Source organism: Pseudopodoces humilis, chromosome 6, assembly GCF_049639895.1.
Source record: "Pseudopodoces humilis isolate 2021_Gansu_Grassland_sample_001 chromosome 6, ASM4963989v1, whole genome shotgun sequence".
NCBI classification, from domain to species: Eukaryota; Metazoa; Chordata; class Aves; order Passeriformes; family Paridae; genus Pseudopodoces; species Pseudopodoces humilis.
The window spans coordinates 52,459,895-52,479,310 of record NC_142205.1 but is presented as its reverse complement, the minus strand read 5'-3'; the positions used below and the strand labels follow the sequence as shown (position 1 = coordinate 52,479,310).

Genomic DNA, 19,416 nt, shown 5'->3' with positions numbered 1-19,416 from the left:
CATTTTTCTTTATTTGCTCCAAATGAGCAGAGAAGAGCTTGCAAGGTTATTTCATAACCAATTTCATAATGACAAATATTGGAGAATTAAGCCATAAGATTTATGAGTGGAAAAAGATGATTCATGCAAATATACATCTAGAAAAAACACCTGTTTTTCTTTGATTCTAACCCCACAATTTTCTCTATCTGTAACAGATAAAGTGTAGTAATGGCAAATCACAGCTAACTAATGGAGTTACCTGGTTCTTACTAGCATCCCAATGCTCTTAAGTAAAATCCCACAGGCATATTTTTATATTAGTTTATGCATGGAATTTTATCTCTATTTGGCTTAGTGCATTTGTATGTTTCTTTACAGGGTAGCTCAGAAACAGGGAGAGCAGTTCTTATTGTGTATTAGCATGTTCATTATGCTGGTGAGTGGTGTATTAATTAGACTGTACTGTTTTCTATACTCGCCAAACTAGGTGGGTATTTATACTTGGTATTTATTGTCTGAAGAGACTTAAATTTGTAGTATCATTGTAGTTATGCTGTCATAGGACAATTATCTTATGATAGCTGAATTTTGTTTGTCTCTGTTATTTGACAAAGCCTTATTTTTCTCAAAAGCCTTTTTTCCGTCAAGAAATCATTAAGACAAACGAGTCTTGTCTTTTGCAATGACCATAATGTTAGTCCAGAAATTTGATTTTCTGTATGTATGCAAAGTGGAAGGTATTTGAAGATTGATATATCTGCATAAACTTGCATCAAAATGTCCTATTGGTTGAACAAGAGTTTATTCTCAGCTGGAAAAATGTGTTTCCATTTAAGGTCAGTAGGTAATTGAATATGCAATAGAGGAGGGAGTCCTGCTGACCATACAGTCTAGTTAAGCTGTGTTGACTTCACTACAGTGGAGTACATTTGCTCTAATTTGGAATCTGTTCTTGACTACTGATAAGAAGAGATAAAACCTCGGTGGTTCTTGAGAAGCACTGTGTGTCAGAGCTCAGTCAACTAATTGGCTGTAGGTGAAAGAGGAGATATAAATGTTCTTATGTGGGGAAACAAATCCAACTGTGCTTGGCAAGTGTGATAAAGGCAGGAAACAGTCTTCACGTTTTATGTGTGTAAATTTTACATAAAGTGTAGCAAGGTGTTCTGAAATACCAAAATGATTTGCTGATTTGCTCACCAGCTGTGAATCTTTTTGCTATTCATTCATATTTTCTTTAAAGGGTCAGTAATATTACATATATGCAAGTATAGAGGACCTCATGTTCTCTCAATACACCTTCATGATATATATATGTATATATATATAAACAGAGTCAGTGGAACATCTGAGGTTTCGTTTTATCTAAATATGAGGGTTTCTTTCTTTTCTGTGTCACCATGGTGGATCTAGGGAACATTTTGGAATAAATTAGTTAGGCTGCTGTACTCAAAGATGGTCAAAGAAAAGTTACTTGTACTTTGCACATGATATCCATGCATGCAAGCATTTGTGTATGTGATCCTAGACTTTCCTGGAATGACACATTATTTTCAAATTTGTAACTTCAAGCAGAGCTGGCCGGATCTCTTCTCCTTTCTTACTCTCTTGTGAGCGTTTAATAAGATTACTTCTGTTAATTCTAATGTATTTGGAAGATCTAAAAACATATTCATCGCTTTCTTCCCTGAATCATCCTCATCAATCTAAAGTTATTTTTATATGTTTTTTATTCAGATCCTAAAGAAAAAATTGATTTGGCTTTAAAAGCAGTAATAGTAAAATAAAAAAAAACATATATTCTGTCCTTTTTGTTCACAAGATGTTGTTTTGTCACATTTTTCCTCACAACTGGAAGAACCAAAGTCACTATTTCATAACACTTCTCTTTCCTCCTCTCTGAAATTTTCTTGTGATTCCAGGAGACAGGACAAAGAATATTTTAAAGCTGATATATTGAATTCAGCATAAAATGGTGAAAATTGTATCACATATACAAGCTGATAGTAGAATACTGCAGTGGATTCAGGAGATATTTGAGCTTAGCGGCCTGTGCCGTGTTGGAGCTAAGAGAAACTTTTCTATTGATCGCCTCACAGGGCAGCCAGGATCCAATTTGGACTTGTCTCCTTCTGTTTAGACAAATGAGGTTTTGTTTAGGTCATTTTCTCCAAATATCAAGAAATACATTTACTGGTAAATGAAAATAATGAAACTTCTGCAAAATGCTGCAGGTTGGCAGATATTTTTACTTTACTTTTTTGGCCTGAACATTTTCTGTCATGCTGCGTGGTGGAAAGAAACTGACATACAAATTGAAAAGTGGCTGCATTTCCATTGTAAATTAAATTATATTTGCACAAAGTTATCGATTTTATGAGTATTTTTTCATGTAACACAGGCTATGTGTATTACATGATTAATAAGGTTATTTGTCTGTAAAAGTGTGAAGAGGTTTTGGTTTTGCTGATTTGGTATTAGGGAAAAAAATAGATATGAATATTTTATCCCTGATGATAATGAGAGTTGATAGGACAATATTAAAATTCTAAACATATGATTACAAACAAACAAAACCCCACCCTGATTACAGAAGCCTTTTGTCAAATTAGTCAGTGCAATGAGGTCTTCCAGAGAATTTGCAATGCTGGAAGAAAAACAGTGGTTAAGGAAGCACTTTTTGGCAAAAAATATTATAGTGAAGAAAAAGTATAATGAAAAATGTGGTGTTTGTTTCCACATCAATTGATGCACTGCAGCACTGGGGGAAGTAATCCAAGGAATGAGTCTTGAGATGCCAGTTTGATATCTGAGAATATAGTAATGGAACAGCAGAGAATAGGAAATCTCTTGCACCAGCTACTCATTCTGAGTATGAGATTGATCTGAGAAATTGTTGAACTGCTAACTCCTGCCTGCTCTCTATTGCTCTGATCTTTGTTGCTGAATGTCAGCGTTTTGTTTGGTGTTTTTTTGTTGGGTTATTTAAAACAGTTCTTTTGTTTTGAGTTTGTTACTGGCTAAACTAGTAGAAAGTGTTCTTGAAAACAGATTTGTTTGGACCATGAATGAATGTAATAAAGGGGGAAGAGCAGAGCTGACTACCTGAGATTTTAGTCAGACCTCAGAAGTCTGCTGGAAGAGTCATACATGCGAGTAAGGGTGATCTGTTTTGTGTAGTTAACTCAATTTCCAAAAGCCTTTCAATGAAACCCTTCATCAAGGGCTTTTAAAAACTAAGAAGATGAGTAGAAAAGTCTTCTTTTGGATTAATGGCAGATTAGGTGTACAGTACAAAAGACAGAGGAAGAATTATGCTTCTAGAAGGTCCAGAATAATCGGAATTCAAATGGAGTTTGAAATGCTGCAGAAAGATTCCATCACACTACATTTATTCTTAGTAGAATCCTGATTACCTGGTTCAAAGGAATGACACAATCCAACTGGGAAGAGTGGAGGATAGGTTTTGATCAGAGATACAGGATGTCCTATGTAAGGAATAAGATATTTGCTAGCTTCAAACAGAGATGACAGTAGTTAGGCAGTACACATGTGGATTTATAAAACAATGGAAGTCATGGAAGAGATGAATAGGAAATACACCTGTCTTGTCTTAAGGAAACAGGAACAATGACATTGTTCCACAGCAGGCTGAAAACCAGAAAAAGTTTAAGGGGTTTTGTTTCACTTGTTTTCTCTACATGAATGTAGAATTTATTTAGGGATATCACCGAAGGAGGCATTGTACTGTGTATGTGAATTCTGGCCATAAAGGGAGAATAGGTGGATTGATTATATTGGGAAGAATTCATTCATATCTTTTGTTATACTCTTGGCTGCTATTCATGATTAGGTTATTTCTTGGGCTTCACCTGGTATAATCATTCATTTTTTATGTTCTACAGTTTATTAATCAAGCTTCATTCTTTTAAACCTAATGTTTTTATTATCAGTCAGAAAGAGAGAAAATTTCAACTGGAGTAAAAAAAAAATCAAAATCAATTTGCTCAATCTGTATTTCAGAGTTAACAGAATTGGCTCACTATGAAGAAAACACTGTTAATTTGGCTTTTTACTCATAAATTTCTGAAGTCAAAGTAGCATAGTCTATATAGCTTCTTTGAGTGTTACCTTCACAGTAGGCTATCAATTGAATTCTAGTATTTAAATTGGTATAACTGCCCTAATTCACCCAGTAAAATATTTATTGACATGTAACTGAAGTTATGTTACAGTATTGCATAGGTCTTTTTTTAGGGTTAATCACCCTTATTTATCATTAGAAGATCAGATCCTGTGATCCCCAAACTCCATTTGATTTCCTGATCAAGAAAGGAAGTAGAGGGTTGTTCCTTTAGAAGTGTCATTTAAATACTGGAGCTGTGTGGAATGATATCTTTTTCTGATGTGATCACGGTTTACAAAGTTGATTAAGGATTTTATCTATTTGTGGTTTTCCTAATGGAAGAGTAACTTGGAGTGAGACTCTGCATATGCTGGGTCAAGGTGGTCGTGGGAGATGGCTCTGGGATGTTGTGTTATGTTTTAATGGGAATTTCTGAAGCAAGGACGTGCTCTCTCCCTTGTTCTGGGCTTCAGCAACAGCTGGCAGGGCAGTGTGACATGAGAAGCAGGCGAGTTAAGTGTGGCCATTGCCTGCAGTCAGCAGGGATGCTCTTTGGGAGCGTTGTTGGGACTCCAGCCAAGACTAACTGGTCTGGCAAGGCACCAAAACAGCAGATGAGCCAAAGGAACAAAATCAATGTACCTTGCACATGTGAAGAAATGCAGCCAGCCAAATCATTTCTCTCCTGGTGTGATTGAAAGGAATTGATACAACAGATATGAAGTGATCTGTAGGTAGAGCTAGAAGAGAGCACAGAAAGGGAGAAGACATGCTTGTGTACGTGAGGTGCCATGGTGTACTTACAGCAGGGACCAGAGCAGTGACTTCATTTTGACACTTGAAACAAATAATGCAGACTTGGTCTCTCTGCCCATCTTAGGGTCTTTAAGACTCATTAAAACAAGAGGAACAATGAACACTGCAAGTACTCATGGTCTGACTGAAAACTAATTTCTGGAAACACGGTCTGTAATATCCAGCAGTCTGCTTATGTAATCTTAAATAGGTAGATGCTCTTCCTTTTGTAAAACATGTTAACACAAGTGGTGTCTTAGTTAGGAGAAAGTTAGTAGTGCTCCTCTGCAAATTTCATGCAAGATCCACAAAGCTACTTGTTGCTTTTCAGGTGGTATAAAGTGAACCACAGAAGATACCCACAATCCCGAGTCTAGATTCCTATGCTGTTCACAGAAAAATACTGTGCATGTTAAACCTTGTGTTTTCTCTGAATGTTCTAGACAGTTACTCAGAATTTTTTTAATTTTAATGCATACATCTGCTTAATGCATAACTTGGAGGAAGCTTCAACTGTTGCAGCATTTGTGTACCTTTCTGGACCTGATGTTCAGTTTTAAATTTCTTAGTTTTATTTATTCCAGGGTTATTTCTTAAGACACTATATTCTACGTGTTTGTTGTTTTTTGCAGTACCAAGTTGGTAAACAATCTATTTAGCATCTGAAATTCAGCACATTTATCAAATGAGTTTTATTATATTCTAATTTTATGGTATTTCTTTGGAAATATATTCTGTTTAGTATCAGAGGAAAAGCACTAAATTTATCTTCCAGAGTACTTGGTTAGTTCTGTTTATAGCACTTTGATTACAGTAAGCACGTCATGCCTCTTGTTCCAAAGCATGAAGAAATATAACATAGGTTATCAAATTAAAATGATTATTCTTTTTGGCACTTATGCATAACCTGCTGCAGCTGTCTTCACACATAGCACAATTTTTCATCTTGTGACCTGATCTGAGGAGAAACAGATTTGCTATTATTTTCCCAAATGAGCAGAATTAAACTAAAGTAGGAAAATACTGGCACTGAGAGATAGCAATCACTGTCATAGCTGGCAGCTGAAAATAACTAAAGGGGTGATAATCTGAAGAATATTCTGACCATAAACGTATGCAATAATAACAGCAGATCTATCATGAACTTGCACCTAAATAGTGGATTTTTTAAGTATCAGGGGATGCAAGTGAGGAAAATGATAGATAGCTTTTTGCACACAGCTACTTCTGCATTTTTATGAAATACACTGGGAATTTAGTCTGCAAAACTTGTTTTGATTATATTTAATAAAATAAAAATAGTTTGAAGATGTACTATTTACAGATTATACTGTCTGACAGTTCTCTTTAACAATGAGGTGTTAATTGACTTTTTATCAAGCATTTCCAGAGTCATGGACATGCTTACTACAATTGAAAGCAGAATTCTTATCCTTTTTTTCTTAATAAAATAATGAACAGCATTCATAAAAAACAATGAGAATAATAATGACAATGTAATATGTAGTATATATAATTTATTAAGTTATGCAAAATGGCCTGAAAGCTAAAGTGTATATGAGTAGCTTATGAAAACATGCCTAGAGTGTAGATTGAATTATTTGGACTGATAATTCCATAGCATTCATGTTCCTATTGGACTGGTAGCCTTGATAAAATGTTGGCATAAACTCATTTTGCAGAAACATAAGGAATCAAAGTGGCAGAGGGTATTGGTTCAGTAAATGCAAAAGTAAATGTCACCTGGCAGACTTTCATATCTGTGGGCATTTAATTGCTTTTAGTTGGCTTCTGAACTCCACTTATATGACAGTCTGCTCTTTTACACTCTATAAATATTGTAAGGAGGAGACATATTTTGCAAATGTGGTCATGCCTGCACTGTAATTGGGCTTATTTTTCTAAACAAAGGAATACATGGGTCAGATATCTATTAGAATGCGGAGGTAGCTAAGAGGCCAGCTCTCACAGCCCCAGAGTATTCAAATCGTATTTAGAAAGCCCTACTTTATGAGGGAAATGGGGTTTTTTCAGCTTAGTAATTGCAGTGTAGATTTAGCATACACTGAGTGCATGCTTTCCTAAAAGCAGGCCATCCTTTTCAAGTTATTTCCTCTTCAAGATCTGTTGCTGTTACAATTCATTAGGAGGCATTACTGGGTTTTTGGGAGGTTTGGGTTTGGGCTTTATTTTGTTGTTGTTTTTTTTACTATAAATCCCCATCACACTATGTCTGCTATTTCTCATTCACCTTGAGAAGCTTTTCTCAAAAAAATATTTGGTCTTTCCACAGCAGCTTTGCCCTGTATTATAGTTTCTCAGCGGATAATGAAGCATTTCAGACCTCCTAAGGAGTAGAAATGATCCATTCCCGAATTCACACTATCCGATATACGTTGCTGTTTGCCCACAGACTAATGAATAGCGCAGCATTCCACCAGTTTTTGCTGCCTTCCACACCTTTCAGTAACGTGATTTCTTCAATATCATTCACACAATCCTTCACTGAAATGTTTTGGTTCATGCATGACAAAAGGATTTTCCAAGCCTCTTCTCCTGCCATAGCTTTCAGTAGTTATTTTCTGGAGGGTCTATATTCAGTGTTTTGGCAGCAGTTTTTTCCACAGCATTTTTTATTCTGTTAGTGCTACATTCAGACAGGTGTATGGGATATTGAAATTGCCCAAACCTTTTTGCAGTCAACTGCTTGACAATGTGTTTTTCTTTCTTTTATTCACGCTTTTGCATTTAAGAAAGATTGATGCTTTTGCAGATACTGTGCAGCAAAATGAGATTATAAAATCCTAATTCTGCTCTGCATTCAACAACAAACAGCTATCTGCTGCTCCAAGAAAGCAGGACTCTATTGTGTGTAGCGGTGACTTGGGAAGATGAGCACCATCACTCTTTCCTCTTTCTTTCCCTTGCTTTATGTACCCATCATGATGCCATATTTTATGGAATGTTCCTTGGATCAGTTGGCTGTGTTGGCTGTGTCCCCTCCCAGCTCCTTTGTGCCACCCCTCTCTCCTCACTGCAGCAGCGGCACGGGGAGCAGAAAAGGCTTTGACGCTGTGTAATTGCTGCTTGGAAAAACCAAAATAATCTCTGTGTTATCAACACTGCTTCCAGACCAAATCAAATCCACAGCGCCATACAAGCTGCTGTGAAGAAAGTTTACCTCAGCCAAAATCATTGTGGAGTCCAAACCTAAGAGTCTCAAGTACCCCAGAAATTGCAGTGTGCTCTTTTACAAGGCCGTGGTAGCCTGCACATTGATAATAAGGAGTTGATAAAGTCACTGATTTCCAAGCACCACATCCCACTGGAAGTGTGCATCAGAGTTTTGCTGCAATGAAGCAATGCAAGGCAAAAACCTTATCCCTACATGCTTTTCTCCAAGCTCTAAGGATAGTTATGGTCCAAATTTGATGAGACAGTTGTTGCACGGAATATGGAAGTTAAGTGCCTGGAGAACTGTGCCTTGCACACGTGAGGAAGATCCAGCTCGACTGCTTTTTGCCAGGAGAGGTTTTAAGTCTTTGGAAGCTCCGTGGGGCAGAATCTTTCTTCAAGCTCTCACTAGTCCAAGGGAGTTCTGCTTCGCCTTTTAGACAAAACCTAGTACCAAAGCTCATCTCAAAAATCCTTCCTGCTGTGGTTGAGGCATGCTGTTACAAGGCCTCATTGCTGCATTTTCTTGGGTATGCTTTCCAGAAGATGTTTCTGAAATAGTCTTGGCTATCGGACCTTGATGTTTTTCTTTCTCCACTGAGTATTGAACTATTTTATTCTAAGTTAAAAAGTAGAAATTCAAAAGGTAGCAACAGTGTAAAGCTGTGCTGGCAAAAAGAACTCAGAACAATGTAACAAAAATTTGAGGTACTGTAGCTAATGCCACACTGTTTTTAAAACATTTTGTTAGATAAAGACCTCATTTTGATAAAATAATAGTTGCTGATACTTAAAACCATATTTTTTTAGAAGCAGATATTTTGGCTAACAGTAATGCTAAACATGTACTAATATCATATTCAGTGCTGCGGGCTGTATTCTGGCACGCACTAAAATTTTATTTTCAGCTAATGTGCCTAAACATCAATCTCCTGGTAGATGGTAAAATGCTGCTATTGCTTGTAATGAAGAAAACTTCCATGAGTTTTTCCCTAACAGAAATAATGGGAGTTCTGGCTTTTTTCTAAATTTGTGTCTTTCAGAAGATCTATAGTAGCACTGACGTAGTGTGTAAGTGGCCAGAAATGGTGTAACTCTTTCTATTGCAGTTGTTTTAAATATTAGCAATATTGATGTGTGTCTTGTTTCTTCTTCCAATTCTGTTAGAGGAGATGATGAGCAATACAATTACTTCGAAAGATAATAATTATAACTTTTTATGTGAGGAAAATGGGATCACACTCTACTTTTTTTGTCCTGTATTTCTGTGTTTATTTGGATTTACAAACACATTAGTACTGGCAGAGTGCAAGTTTATCACGCTGGCTATACCCTTTACACCTCTTAACTCTACACAATCTAAATAATTTCTGCACTCTTACGCTGTTATTAGCTGATAGCTAGAGGTCCAATTTTTTTATTTTCACTGTAAGTGTTGTGAATATACCACCAGATTTCCAAAAGTTTTCTTGTCATATATGTCTTGTGGGTTTATGTTGGTTTTTTTAATTTCAGTAATAATACTCCAAATTAATGAAGTTCCCAAACTAAATGTTTCCATGATAGAAGGATGTAAAAATAGAGTTCTTCAGTTACAGCTGTATAACCAGCTAGATGGCTGGTTAGTTTGCTAGGTTTTTAGTTTATAACAGTTCCATCTGTGAATTGAGTTTATCATCTGGGATGTCTATCAGAACAACAGAAAACTACATGATTGATATTTCTTCTTCAAATATGATGCTGAGACTTGCATAAACTCATGAGATTTCCTGGGGACAGCTTGCAGCCTATCTCCTGGACATGGGTTTGGCTAAAGTTTTAGCTAGTAGGGTCTTTTGTGCAGGTCAAATTGAGTTACGGTGATTATTTCTCTAAGTGGTAACTGTATTACCACTGTATAACTGTATTCTTTCCTCCCCCAGTTAATACCAGAAATGCTGCTGGTTTACTTGATGTGGGACAAAAGATGGAGAGGGTGCTTTCCTTTGCCTGTGGATGTCTGTTGTGCTCTTTTTCATCTCTCCAAGATCAAGATCTCTGCAATAATGCTCTAAATTGATATTTCTCTAATGTTGTTTTGTATGATTAAAATTACAACATTTCATAGCTGTTTCTCAAATGAGGAGGAATGACCTGATATGATCTTCAGTAAAAAGAGTTAAAAGATTCAGAAAACAATGAAATGGACTTCTGTGCAGGGAGCTATTCAAATTTCTATGCAATGTCTTTGGATACATTAATTTGTTTATGCTGCAACTTAGAAAATGTTATTGAAAATACCACACATGACAAAGGAAAATTGAGTTTCATTATTTGAATGTAATTATCTCACACTATGTGAAACAGCCTTTTCTTGTCATGAGCAAAGTAGAAGCGTTAAGCCTATTATAACATCTCTTTTGATGTTTTTCTAGGATGGAATAAAAGATGAATGCTCACTGCTGAAGCTGCAGCTGAAGGAGAGAGATGAACTCATAGCTCAGCTTCGTGAGGAGCTGGTAAGTGGGAGAAGTGATGGGGGGAGTTTTGTAGGTGGTTTTGGGTTCATTTACCTGATAATGTCACTCCAAGACCAGAAATTAAAGATACAGAGTTTCACACCTGCTATAGAATTACTAGCCTAAGGCTATGTTAATCATTCAGCTAAACACTGATAACACTGACTGTACTTTTCTAGGGACTTGTCAGCCTCTGAAGTGGCTACTGTCTAGGTTCACTGCTTGTAAAGGCTTCTTTGAAGAGATTGTGTTGACAGTTGTCTGATCAGAAGCAGATAAGCACATGTACCAGCAATCTTGAAGGGCCATGCACATGCCTGATAAACTGTCACTACTTTTTCCATGAGCTGCTTCTCACATCTTTGAGATTCTTTAGTAGAAAAGGAAATACATTTTTTTTCCTCCATAATAGAGGTCATTGCATAAAATAAGAAATATTCTTACACTTGCTGGACCTTTTGTTAGCATACGAGCTACTAATGCTTGGCTGCTGCTGCTTTAAGGATTGGCAAAATACTTTCCAGTGACTGAAGTTAAATAAGTGATACAGTGATTAAAAAAAAACTAAGCACATGAAAATGTGTTTTATTGTATTGTTAAGGCTGTTAGTTATAACAGAATTTTAAGATTCTTTTTCTGATGGAATGTGTTTAAAGCACGGATGTCTTCAGTATTTTTAAATAGAGAGGGAGTTTCCACCTCCGCTCTCACAGCAGAAAACTTAAACACTGCAGAGAAGTCCTGTAGGGTCACCACATTCAGGAGGACATTCAGCACATACATTCCTTCCATGAAAGCTGCAGCTGTGTGGGCACCTAAGATTTTGTCTAAGCACCCTTTGGGACAAGGGATTGTTTCCCTAATTAGATTTTAATTAGCTGATCCACCTCAGGGTTTTTTGTGCCTTTCTGTCTTGTGCCTCTCCTGCCAGCTCAGAACTCAAACAGAATTAATTCAGGTCTAGCTATTACTTCATTTCTTGATACTCACTAAAAGCAGGAGTATGCTTTTATGCCAAATAACTGAATTTCAGGTTCCATGGGAAAAATGTAATCCTGCCCAAGAGTGAAAGATTTCTTTGCTATATTAGCATCTGCAAAATAAATACACATCATCAATATTCTTTGCTTTGTATTTGGCTACATTAAGAAATGATGTATTGTGTAATTATTATCTAAAATTAAATGACAAAATGGGACACAGGGTGCATCAAGCTTCTCCGCAGTCCTGGAGCATTAATTTTATATCTGTCTAGTTCAGAACATATGCTATTTAACTGGTGGACAATTTTGTCAGTGTAAAATTACCCATATTGATACAGGGAGCTGTAGCTCATTTGCTGTTAACTATTACCAAAGTTCATTTGTACATACGACATTTGAAGAAAAAATGATCCACAGGGAACTGTTATAATAGACAAAAAGTACAACTTCCCAGGGCTGTGAGATAAGGATTTCTGTTTGATTGAAAGTATCATGGATATAATCCATGATACAAATTTTGTATCCATGATTGACTTCAGTTTTGACACTCTTAAGTCTTGTAAAGGAGTGCAGGTGGGATTATTGAGACCATGTTCAGTCATTTGAAACTAAACTTTGAAGGGACTCAGTAGAACTGGTTTACTCCTAATTGAACTGAATAAAGCCTGGTTGGGAAGTGGACACAACAGAAACTATTTTAGTTTATGAAACCTAGAAAAAAACGAATGGGTACACACAACATAGGAAAAAAAGTGTGTGTTGTTTTTTTGTAGTGTGGGGGTTTTTTTTTTGGGTTTGATTTTTGTTGGGTTTTTTTTGAGTTGTCTAAGTACAGTCATAGATATACTTTTTTAATCTCTACTGCATCAATACTGCACATCCAGTGCCCCTTTTCTGGAGGTGCCCTGGGTTCTGCCACCAAGGCACTTCATGAAGTTGGCTCCTGATTGTGTGAGATGCTCTTAGAAACTTTTTGCAGTGGACTCTTGAAGGAAAGTAAGCTGTCTCTCAGAGCTGTTAAAATTAAATTAAACTTGTAATGATTTCCAGGAAATTCTGATAGTTTTCCTTGCTTGCATAAAATTCACTGAAAATTGATGTGAAACATGCTTTAATATACTGCAATTGCTATGTTTACGTATGTGTTTGTAAGACTTATTTATTAAGACTAAATATTTTGGAAGTGTTTGTTTACACAACTTAAGAGCAGTCATTTTTGGCTAATGAAACTGTGCATGATTTCACATTGCTGCAATTTATTACAGGCATAGACTATTTTCACTTAATAGAAAACGAGAACTTTTGTTCTCGTGTCTTGGGGCAGCCTATGTTCCCTTTTGTCACTCTGAATATGGAAATATAAAATTTGTAAATGCAACTTGCCTGTCTTGAAATCGTGGCATCATGATGCTAATTCAAAAATAGCACATAAAAATTGATTTGAGTAGGAGTCAGTTTTGTGCTTCTTGAGAAGTACGTGAAAATCTGTACTTTCCAGCATTCAAGTTGAATGTTTGCATGTGGATGTAAAACCCTTGCTTAGCTGGTTTTACAGCAAAACTCTTCAGCTAACTGAAAGTGAGCTTCAGTAAATCTTGGCTCTCTGTGAGCTTTTGCTTCTTGTTTTCCTCTAGATTTTCTAGACTTTTCTAGTAGTTTTCCCCTCTGCTGTTTTCTTTTTCATAATTTTTAAATACTTTTTAAAAAAGCATTTCTACCTTATTAGAGTGCATTATGAAGGAAACCTTGAGTTGAGGAAAATGTCAATGGAGCATGAGCTGATAAAGCTTCAGAATTTGTAACTGTTATGTAACTTTTTAAGGGAGAAAAAGCTAAATACTAGAGAAATTAAAATAGGGGTTTAGATGCTCAGCTACAATACTCAGGTAGAAAGGATGAAATAGAAGGAGCCATCATCTACCTCCTAGTAAACAAAGAATAGAATAGTCTCAGATTTTTTGTTTGTTCTCTTTTTTAATGATTAATTTATGTTGTCTCCCTTTGTCATCAGAAGTGTGTCTGTCTTTGGAGAAATAAATACAGTTGGTAAGGAAGTGGAAGATGGTAAGGAAGTGGAATTAATTCTTCCATGCTTCCATTATCTCCTGAAAAATGCCTGCTTTGGAAATGTTGGGCACCCAAACCTGTTCTAAAGGTACCTGGAAATGGTAAACCTCAGGAGGAATTGAAAATTTGGCTTCAAACTATCATTTGTCTCAAAACTGTACTCATTTGTGAAATCAAATTAAGCATATCCATTCTGCAGGGAATGTGCTTTTCTTTTCTCTTTTCTTCTTTTTTTCCCCCTAAAATAACCAAAATAAGTGAATAATTTAGTTTTCATTGGGCATGAAGATGTTTGAAACCTCAGCTGTCTCATACATGAGTCAGCTTGCAACTGCATCTTTACATATATTTTCCCAAATCGATCTTTTTCCGCTGCAGTGTGAGCACTTAGAATGACTTAAGCAGAAAATATTTTCATGCTGTATTGGCAAAAATAACTGACTGCTATTTACAGTAACATTTATTCTATTGCTGTCATTGGTACAGCAACATTCATGCTGAAAAATGAGTCTTAACAACATTATCCTTTCAACCTTGATTCCCTGTGTGACTTAAGTCGTATGTTGTATCACCAAAATGAAAAATGTAGTGAGGCAGTTGGGATGGATTCTGAGTGGAACTGGAGGCAAAGTTAGGTCAGGAAATTAATTCCCCTTATAGCCAGCTGTTGGGGATATTTTTCTGCTGTGGAGGTGGCTCTTTATCAAATGTTGGACTTGGTGCATTTATGGAATAGCGAGGTACAGTGCTACCTAAGTGGGCTTTACCTCAAGTAGAAGTTGCTGCTTTAAGACTAGATCCTCTGGAGTTAGCTCAACAAAACACAGCTACCCTATTTTTATTTTTCAAACTTTTTTCCTCATCTTTTCAAATCATAAATAAGCTCTATCTCCCTGCCCAATACTTAAGTTAAATTATTTGAGAGGGCATGGGACTTGTGATGTGGTTTGGGAGGAAAGGGTTGATGGGTGATTGTTTTTGGTGAGGAGCAGATTTTTATATTTGTTAATTTATTTGCTGTATCCTAAATACAGTGTATTCCTGGAGGGCAAGGGCGATGGCAAGCTTCGTTGTTTCCTGTAGGTTGATTTCACTAATGGTGGGCAATTAGCCAATTGCTCAATTTTTGAAGTATGGTGAAGATGAGTACTTGTGATTCAGCTTTGAAGTGTAACAGAAAACCTTAGATGCATTTGAATCCTGCTGATGAACTATTTATGAAAGACACTTAGGTTAAGTGTAAAAATCACCTCAAAATCTAGTTATGCCAGTATAGATCCCTTGAATTTTACAGTCTTAACATCACAACTTCTTTTGACAGGCAAAGAATGAGATGCGGATAAAAACGTTGTGAACACATGGGGAAAATAATTCTTTGAATTGTTGTGAAAAAGAGAAATTTTCATTAGTCCAGGCTACTTTCAACATTTTAAAAACAGCTGTCCTTGGAATTTTAAAGGTATTAGATAGTTCCCATTTGAAAAGGATAATAGTCTGTCGTTCTAATTGGGAACGGCGGGAAAGAACGACACGGACTCTCAAGGGAGTCACAACAGGAGAATCTCTAGTTTATTGCTCTAGGCTTGTTATATAGATTAGTTTGTGGAAAGTACAGAAAGGAAACTCTTATTGGTTAGTAAATCACTACATCACCATCATTGGTCAGTGGGGTTCACCACCCCCTGACTTTCTCCTGCAAGGAAAACAAGAGGACAGACAAACAGCACCTGGCAGTTGTTTTCGGTCTCTGAGGATTGTTTTGAAATCCTCCTATGAATTTCTCAGGCTAGCTTCTCGGGCAGGACTGAGAGGCCATGGGGTCTGCAGCCTGCTCTAAAGCTAGCATCCGCAGTAGTCCTTATTTTTGGAAAAAGAAATCTAGATTAATCTTTACACTAATTACCCATTTGCTTTACATTCTGTCAGTTTGTAGTATTATTTCATGTTGGCTGTTTTTATGAGAGGGTATTACAGACCCATGGATAATTTACATAAGAACCAGCATTTGTAAGTAGTTCCAAATCCTCTTCACCATATTTAGGAAAAATTAGAAGTAGAAAAGAAATAGATTAGGTGTACTTAAACATTATTAAAGTGTCAGGCATCTTCCCCCTTTTTTGCAGGAGAATTAATTGCACGTATTCCAGAAGAGGCTTATCTGAGCAGTAATTACTCTCTGAATCAGTTCCACAAGACAGACATGGAATGTGAAAATGGCAATATCCTATAACCCACAATGGGGATTAGGCTCCAACTCTTTGTCTACACCAGTCCCTTGATGAAAAGCTGCCAGTCAGATAGGATCTTTAATATTCTTGGGTGCTTTTAGAGGTGATTCTGCATATGAGTTTAAGTTCATACTACAAAACATTGTATCATGGCGTTTGGCATAGATAAAAAAATATGTCACGAGCACAGAGCTAGTTCCTGGTCTTACTGAGGCTCTGCTCTGGAGTATTTTATAAAAATAACACTGCAGAATGAGCAGACCTGAAATACAAAATTTGTCCGAAGTCTCCCTTGAGACACGGTGCCAAGGCTTGCCCTCCTTCAATAATAACGCACCTTGTGTGCTTATCTTTGGCAGGAGTGTCACTTGTAGACAGCTGCCTTCATGAGATGTGCAATGTTTTACTGATGGGCCTTCTAGTATAAGCAGGCAATTCTGATCTGGCCTTAGGCCAAAATTTAGGAAAACTTTAATTTTTGATCTATCTGAAAAGGACAAAATGTCTCAATGTCACCTTTCATTTCTTTTTCACTTAATATTTTTAACCAATTTTGACTCTAGTGGAGATGTAAAGACAGCTGACAACAGGTGACTTTCAGGACAAATGGAAATGGCATCTTGGGGATGTATAGGGAAGGAAGACTTTTGTGTGTTGCAGTTCAGCTTTGTAGATGTTTTCCTTTGTAGGATGAAAGTTGGCTTAACAGTATTGAAATTCATTGTTGCTTGATTGAAAGTTTGTGATATGAGATAAATTCTCAAAGAAGTACTCAAGTCTGAGCTGGCATGAAAATGACTGCTGTTGGTATCATCTAATCAAATACTGTTGTGTATGTGCTTATAAGAGAACAGAGAAAAGTAATATTGATTAAAAGCAAATGCAGGTATGCTGGGAAGCTTGTTTTGCTTCTGAAGATCAACAGTTTAATTTCTATGACTTAACACCTTTAGTATGTGGCTAAAAGCATGTGTGTGATGCATTTTTATTGTAATTGTCTGATATGGATGACTTTCAGATTAATAAATGCATTATCCTCACCTCTGCACTACAGTGTTTAATGCATCAATTGGTAGTGTTTTGTCTTCTAATAATTAATTTTCTGATTGGGGAAATATTTTTGCTCTTCATGATGTGGGGATATCTGTCTGTGCAATTTGCTAAGGATGTGATAGAAAAAGAATGTTTTGTTTGGTTTTTCTTTTCTCCCCTCAATCTTAGTTTAGTGTCATGCCCAGTTTTCTTTGCCATAGCTGGCCATAATTAACGCAAAAGTCTGTTCATACACACTAGTATAGCAATCATCAAAAATGAAGAATCATCTGCATTTTAATACCAAAATATATTTTTTCTTTGCATGCTAGTGAAGTTTTTTGAGGAAGGGTGTAATGCAGTTTTCATTCTCAATGAAAATTTTTTCATTCGCTTTCAGTATATTCCAGAATTTAAAGACATTGTATATTTTTGTCTGTAAATAACACATTGTTATTCACACATGAGCATTTTTAAGAAAAAAAAATAAAATTAAATACTTGGATTTTAGAATTGAGAAACTGTTCCTATGACACCAAAAAGCTGAACTGCAGTATCTGTTCTTTTCCTAAATTAAGTAACCTAACAAGAAATGAGTTGTATTAAAGTATTTCTTGCATTCACTAATACTGCTTCTCAGAGACTGACTCTGTAGATCCTCTCCAAGTTTTGTATATTTTTTGTTGTTCCATTATCCATTTGTTCTCAGAGACTGACTCTGTAGATCCTCTCCAAGTTTTGTATATTTTTTGTTGTTCCATTATCCATTTGTTCGTTATTTGAAATGAACAAGATTTAAGAGAGTCAACAAAGAATCCATTTCAAATTATTTTTCAAAGACTGAGCACTTTCTCACTGAAGATACCTTCTGTACTTTGGCATCATGAATGTTGCATGGTTCGAAGGATGCTCAAACACTTCCTCAGGTGCTCTGCCTTCTTTGAAACACATTCTTTAGTGACTAAGATCTGTGTAGAGCTGGGGTGGGTATGTGGAGTTTTAGTAGAACTCCCACAGAAAAGTTCTGATTCCTACCTAATTCATCCATGTGAGATTTTAGCTCTGAAATTGGGAAAGTTGCCCCTTCCAGTTTCTGGAGAGCAAAAATGCCTTTTAACATAGCTGTTTCCCATGGTTTGGAGAAGTGAATTAAATAGAATACGGTACTACTGAGCTTCTAAATTTGAGCAGCTAATCATTATACTGCAAGCCCTCTCTTACCTCTGTTATTAGCCTAGGATGGGTGGGACTGATGCTGGCGCTGGAGAGCTGCTGAAGTGGCCATTTATTTCAGAGATGTTAGATAAATGCCTTTTTCTTTTTATTCTTTTTTAATCAGAATAGCAATCTTACAAGAGGCAGGTTTTGGTCACAGTGTCAAGCCTCTTTCTTCCATCCAGGTCTCTAATGCTCCCCTTGGATTCTTTCTTCTGCTGTTCTGATTTCCTGCATCTTTCTTCATCTTTTGAAATACTGTTCCCCTCTTTCTTTCTATAACAACCACATGCAGTCAGCACATCTTTTAATGTCCTGTGCATGTTTTATCAATTCTCTATCCAGAAGCTTATTGATGCCTGCTTCTGTTTTTTGTGTGGAGACTTTTTTCAAGCTTAGGCATTTGTAGTGCTGCACAGCTATAATATTTTTGGCTCTGATGAGATTTTATCAGTATCCCAGTGCACCAAGAAGGGAAGGGGTTCTGTAGCAAAGCTTTCAGCAGTTACCTGCTGGTTACCCTGTATTTAGGCTGGGTGTTTGCTGAGATAGGCAGTGGGCTGTACAAATGCCCTTTATCGCCCTGCAGAGAGGAGGCAGATGACTGAAGAGCTGTAATGCATTCATGCCAAGTGGTAGTAAAAACCCCCTTGTGGGGATATCATTGATACAAAAGTGTGTTACAAGACTATGTACAAAAGCCTGAGTAGCGTCCTAGCAGAGAGCTAGCTGGCTTGCAAATTTCTACTTTCATTGGTAAGCTGTTTCCAAAAATTATTGCTCAAGTAATCTCCTTTCCTGTTTTGTCTCCTCTGAGTGTAACGGAATGAACATTTTATATTCCTTTGTATCTTGATTAGAAGAAAATAAAACAATAGTATATGGGCATCATAAAAAAATCAAATAAAACACCAATCTTACTGACTTTTAGCCACATATTAGAGTTAAATTACAAGGAGAAAATAAGGTACTGGTTAATACTAGGTCAGCTTAATCTCACTTGTACATTTATTTGGTTTGTCTGCATTCTCAGTACTCAATTCTGACTGTTTTTTCATTAGATTGCTCTGTATGGCTAGGAAAATAAAAGCAATGAACTGTTTCTTAATATTCTTTGTTGACTTCAGAATATAGAGTGAAAATATATCTTTTTTGGCTTGATTGGTGAGGTTTTTTTTCAGAGCTGTTCTTCATGAATAATTCAGTACGTTTGAAATGTACTTAACGTATTTTAGCGTTTTCTGGTAATAATGGAAGACATTTATCTTACAGTTCCCAATTTGACTTACAGATGATATTGTTTTTCTCAAAGGGAG

The 19,416-nt window shown here is 36.4% G+C and overlaps 1 protein-coding gene across 4 annotated transcripts in view; it reads left to right on the top strand.

The window, feature by feature from the left end:
• Nucleotides 1-19,416, top strand: part of CCSER1 (coiled-coil serine rich protein 1) — a 637,091-nt gene that overhangs the window by 354,592 nt on the left and 263,083 nt on the right. For all 4 annotated transcript variants that reach the window (XM_088056598.1, XM_088056597.1, XM_088056599.1 and 1 more), the window contains exon 9: nucleotides 10,492-10,575. In XM_088056598.1, coding sequence (XP_087912724.1) covers nucleotides 10,492-10,575 — 84 coding nt within the window. The remainder of the gene's footprint in view (nucleotides 1-10,491; nucleotides 10,576-19,416) is intronic.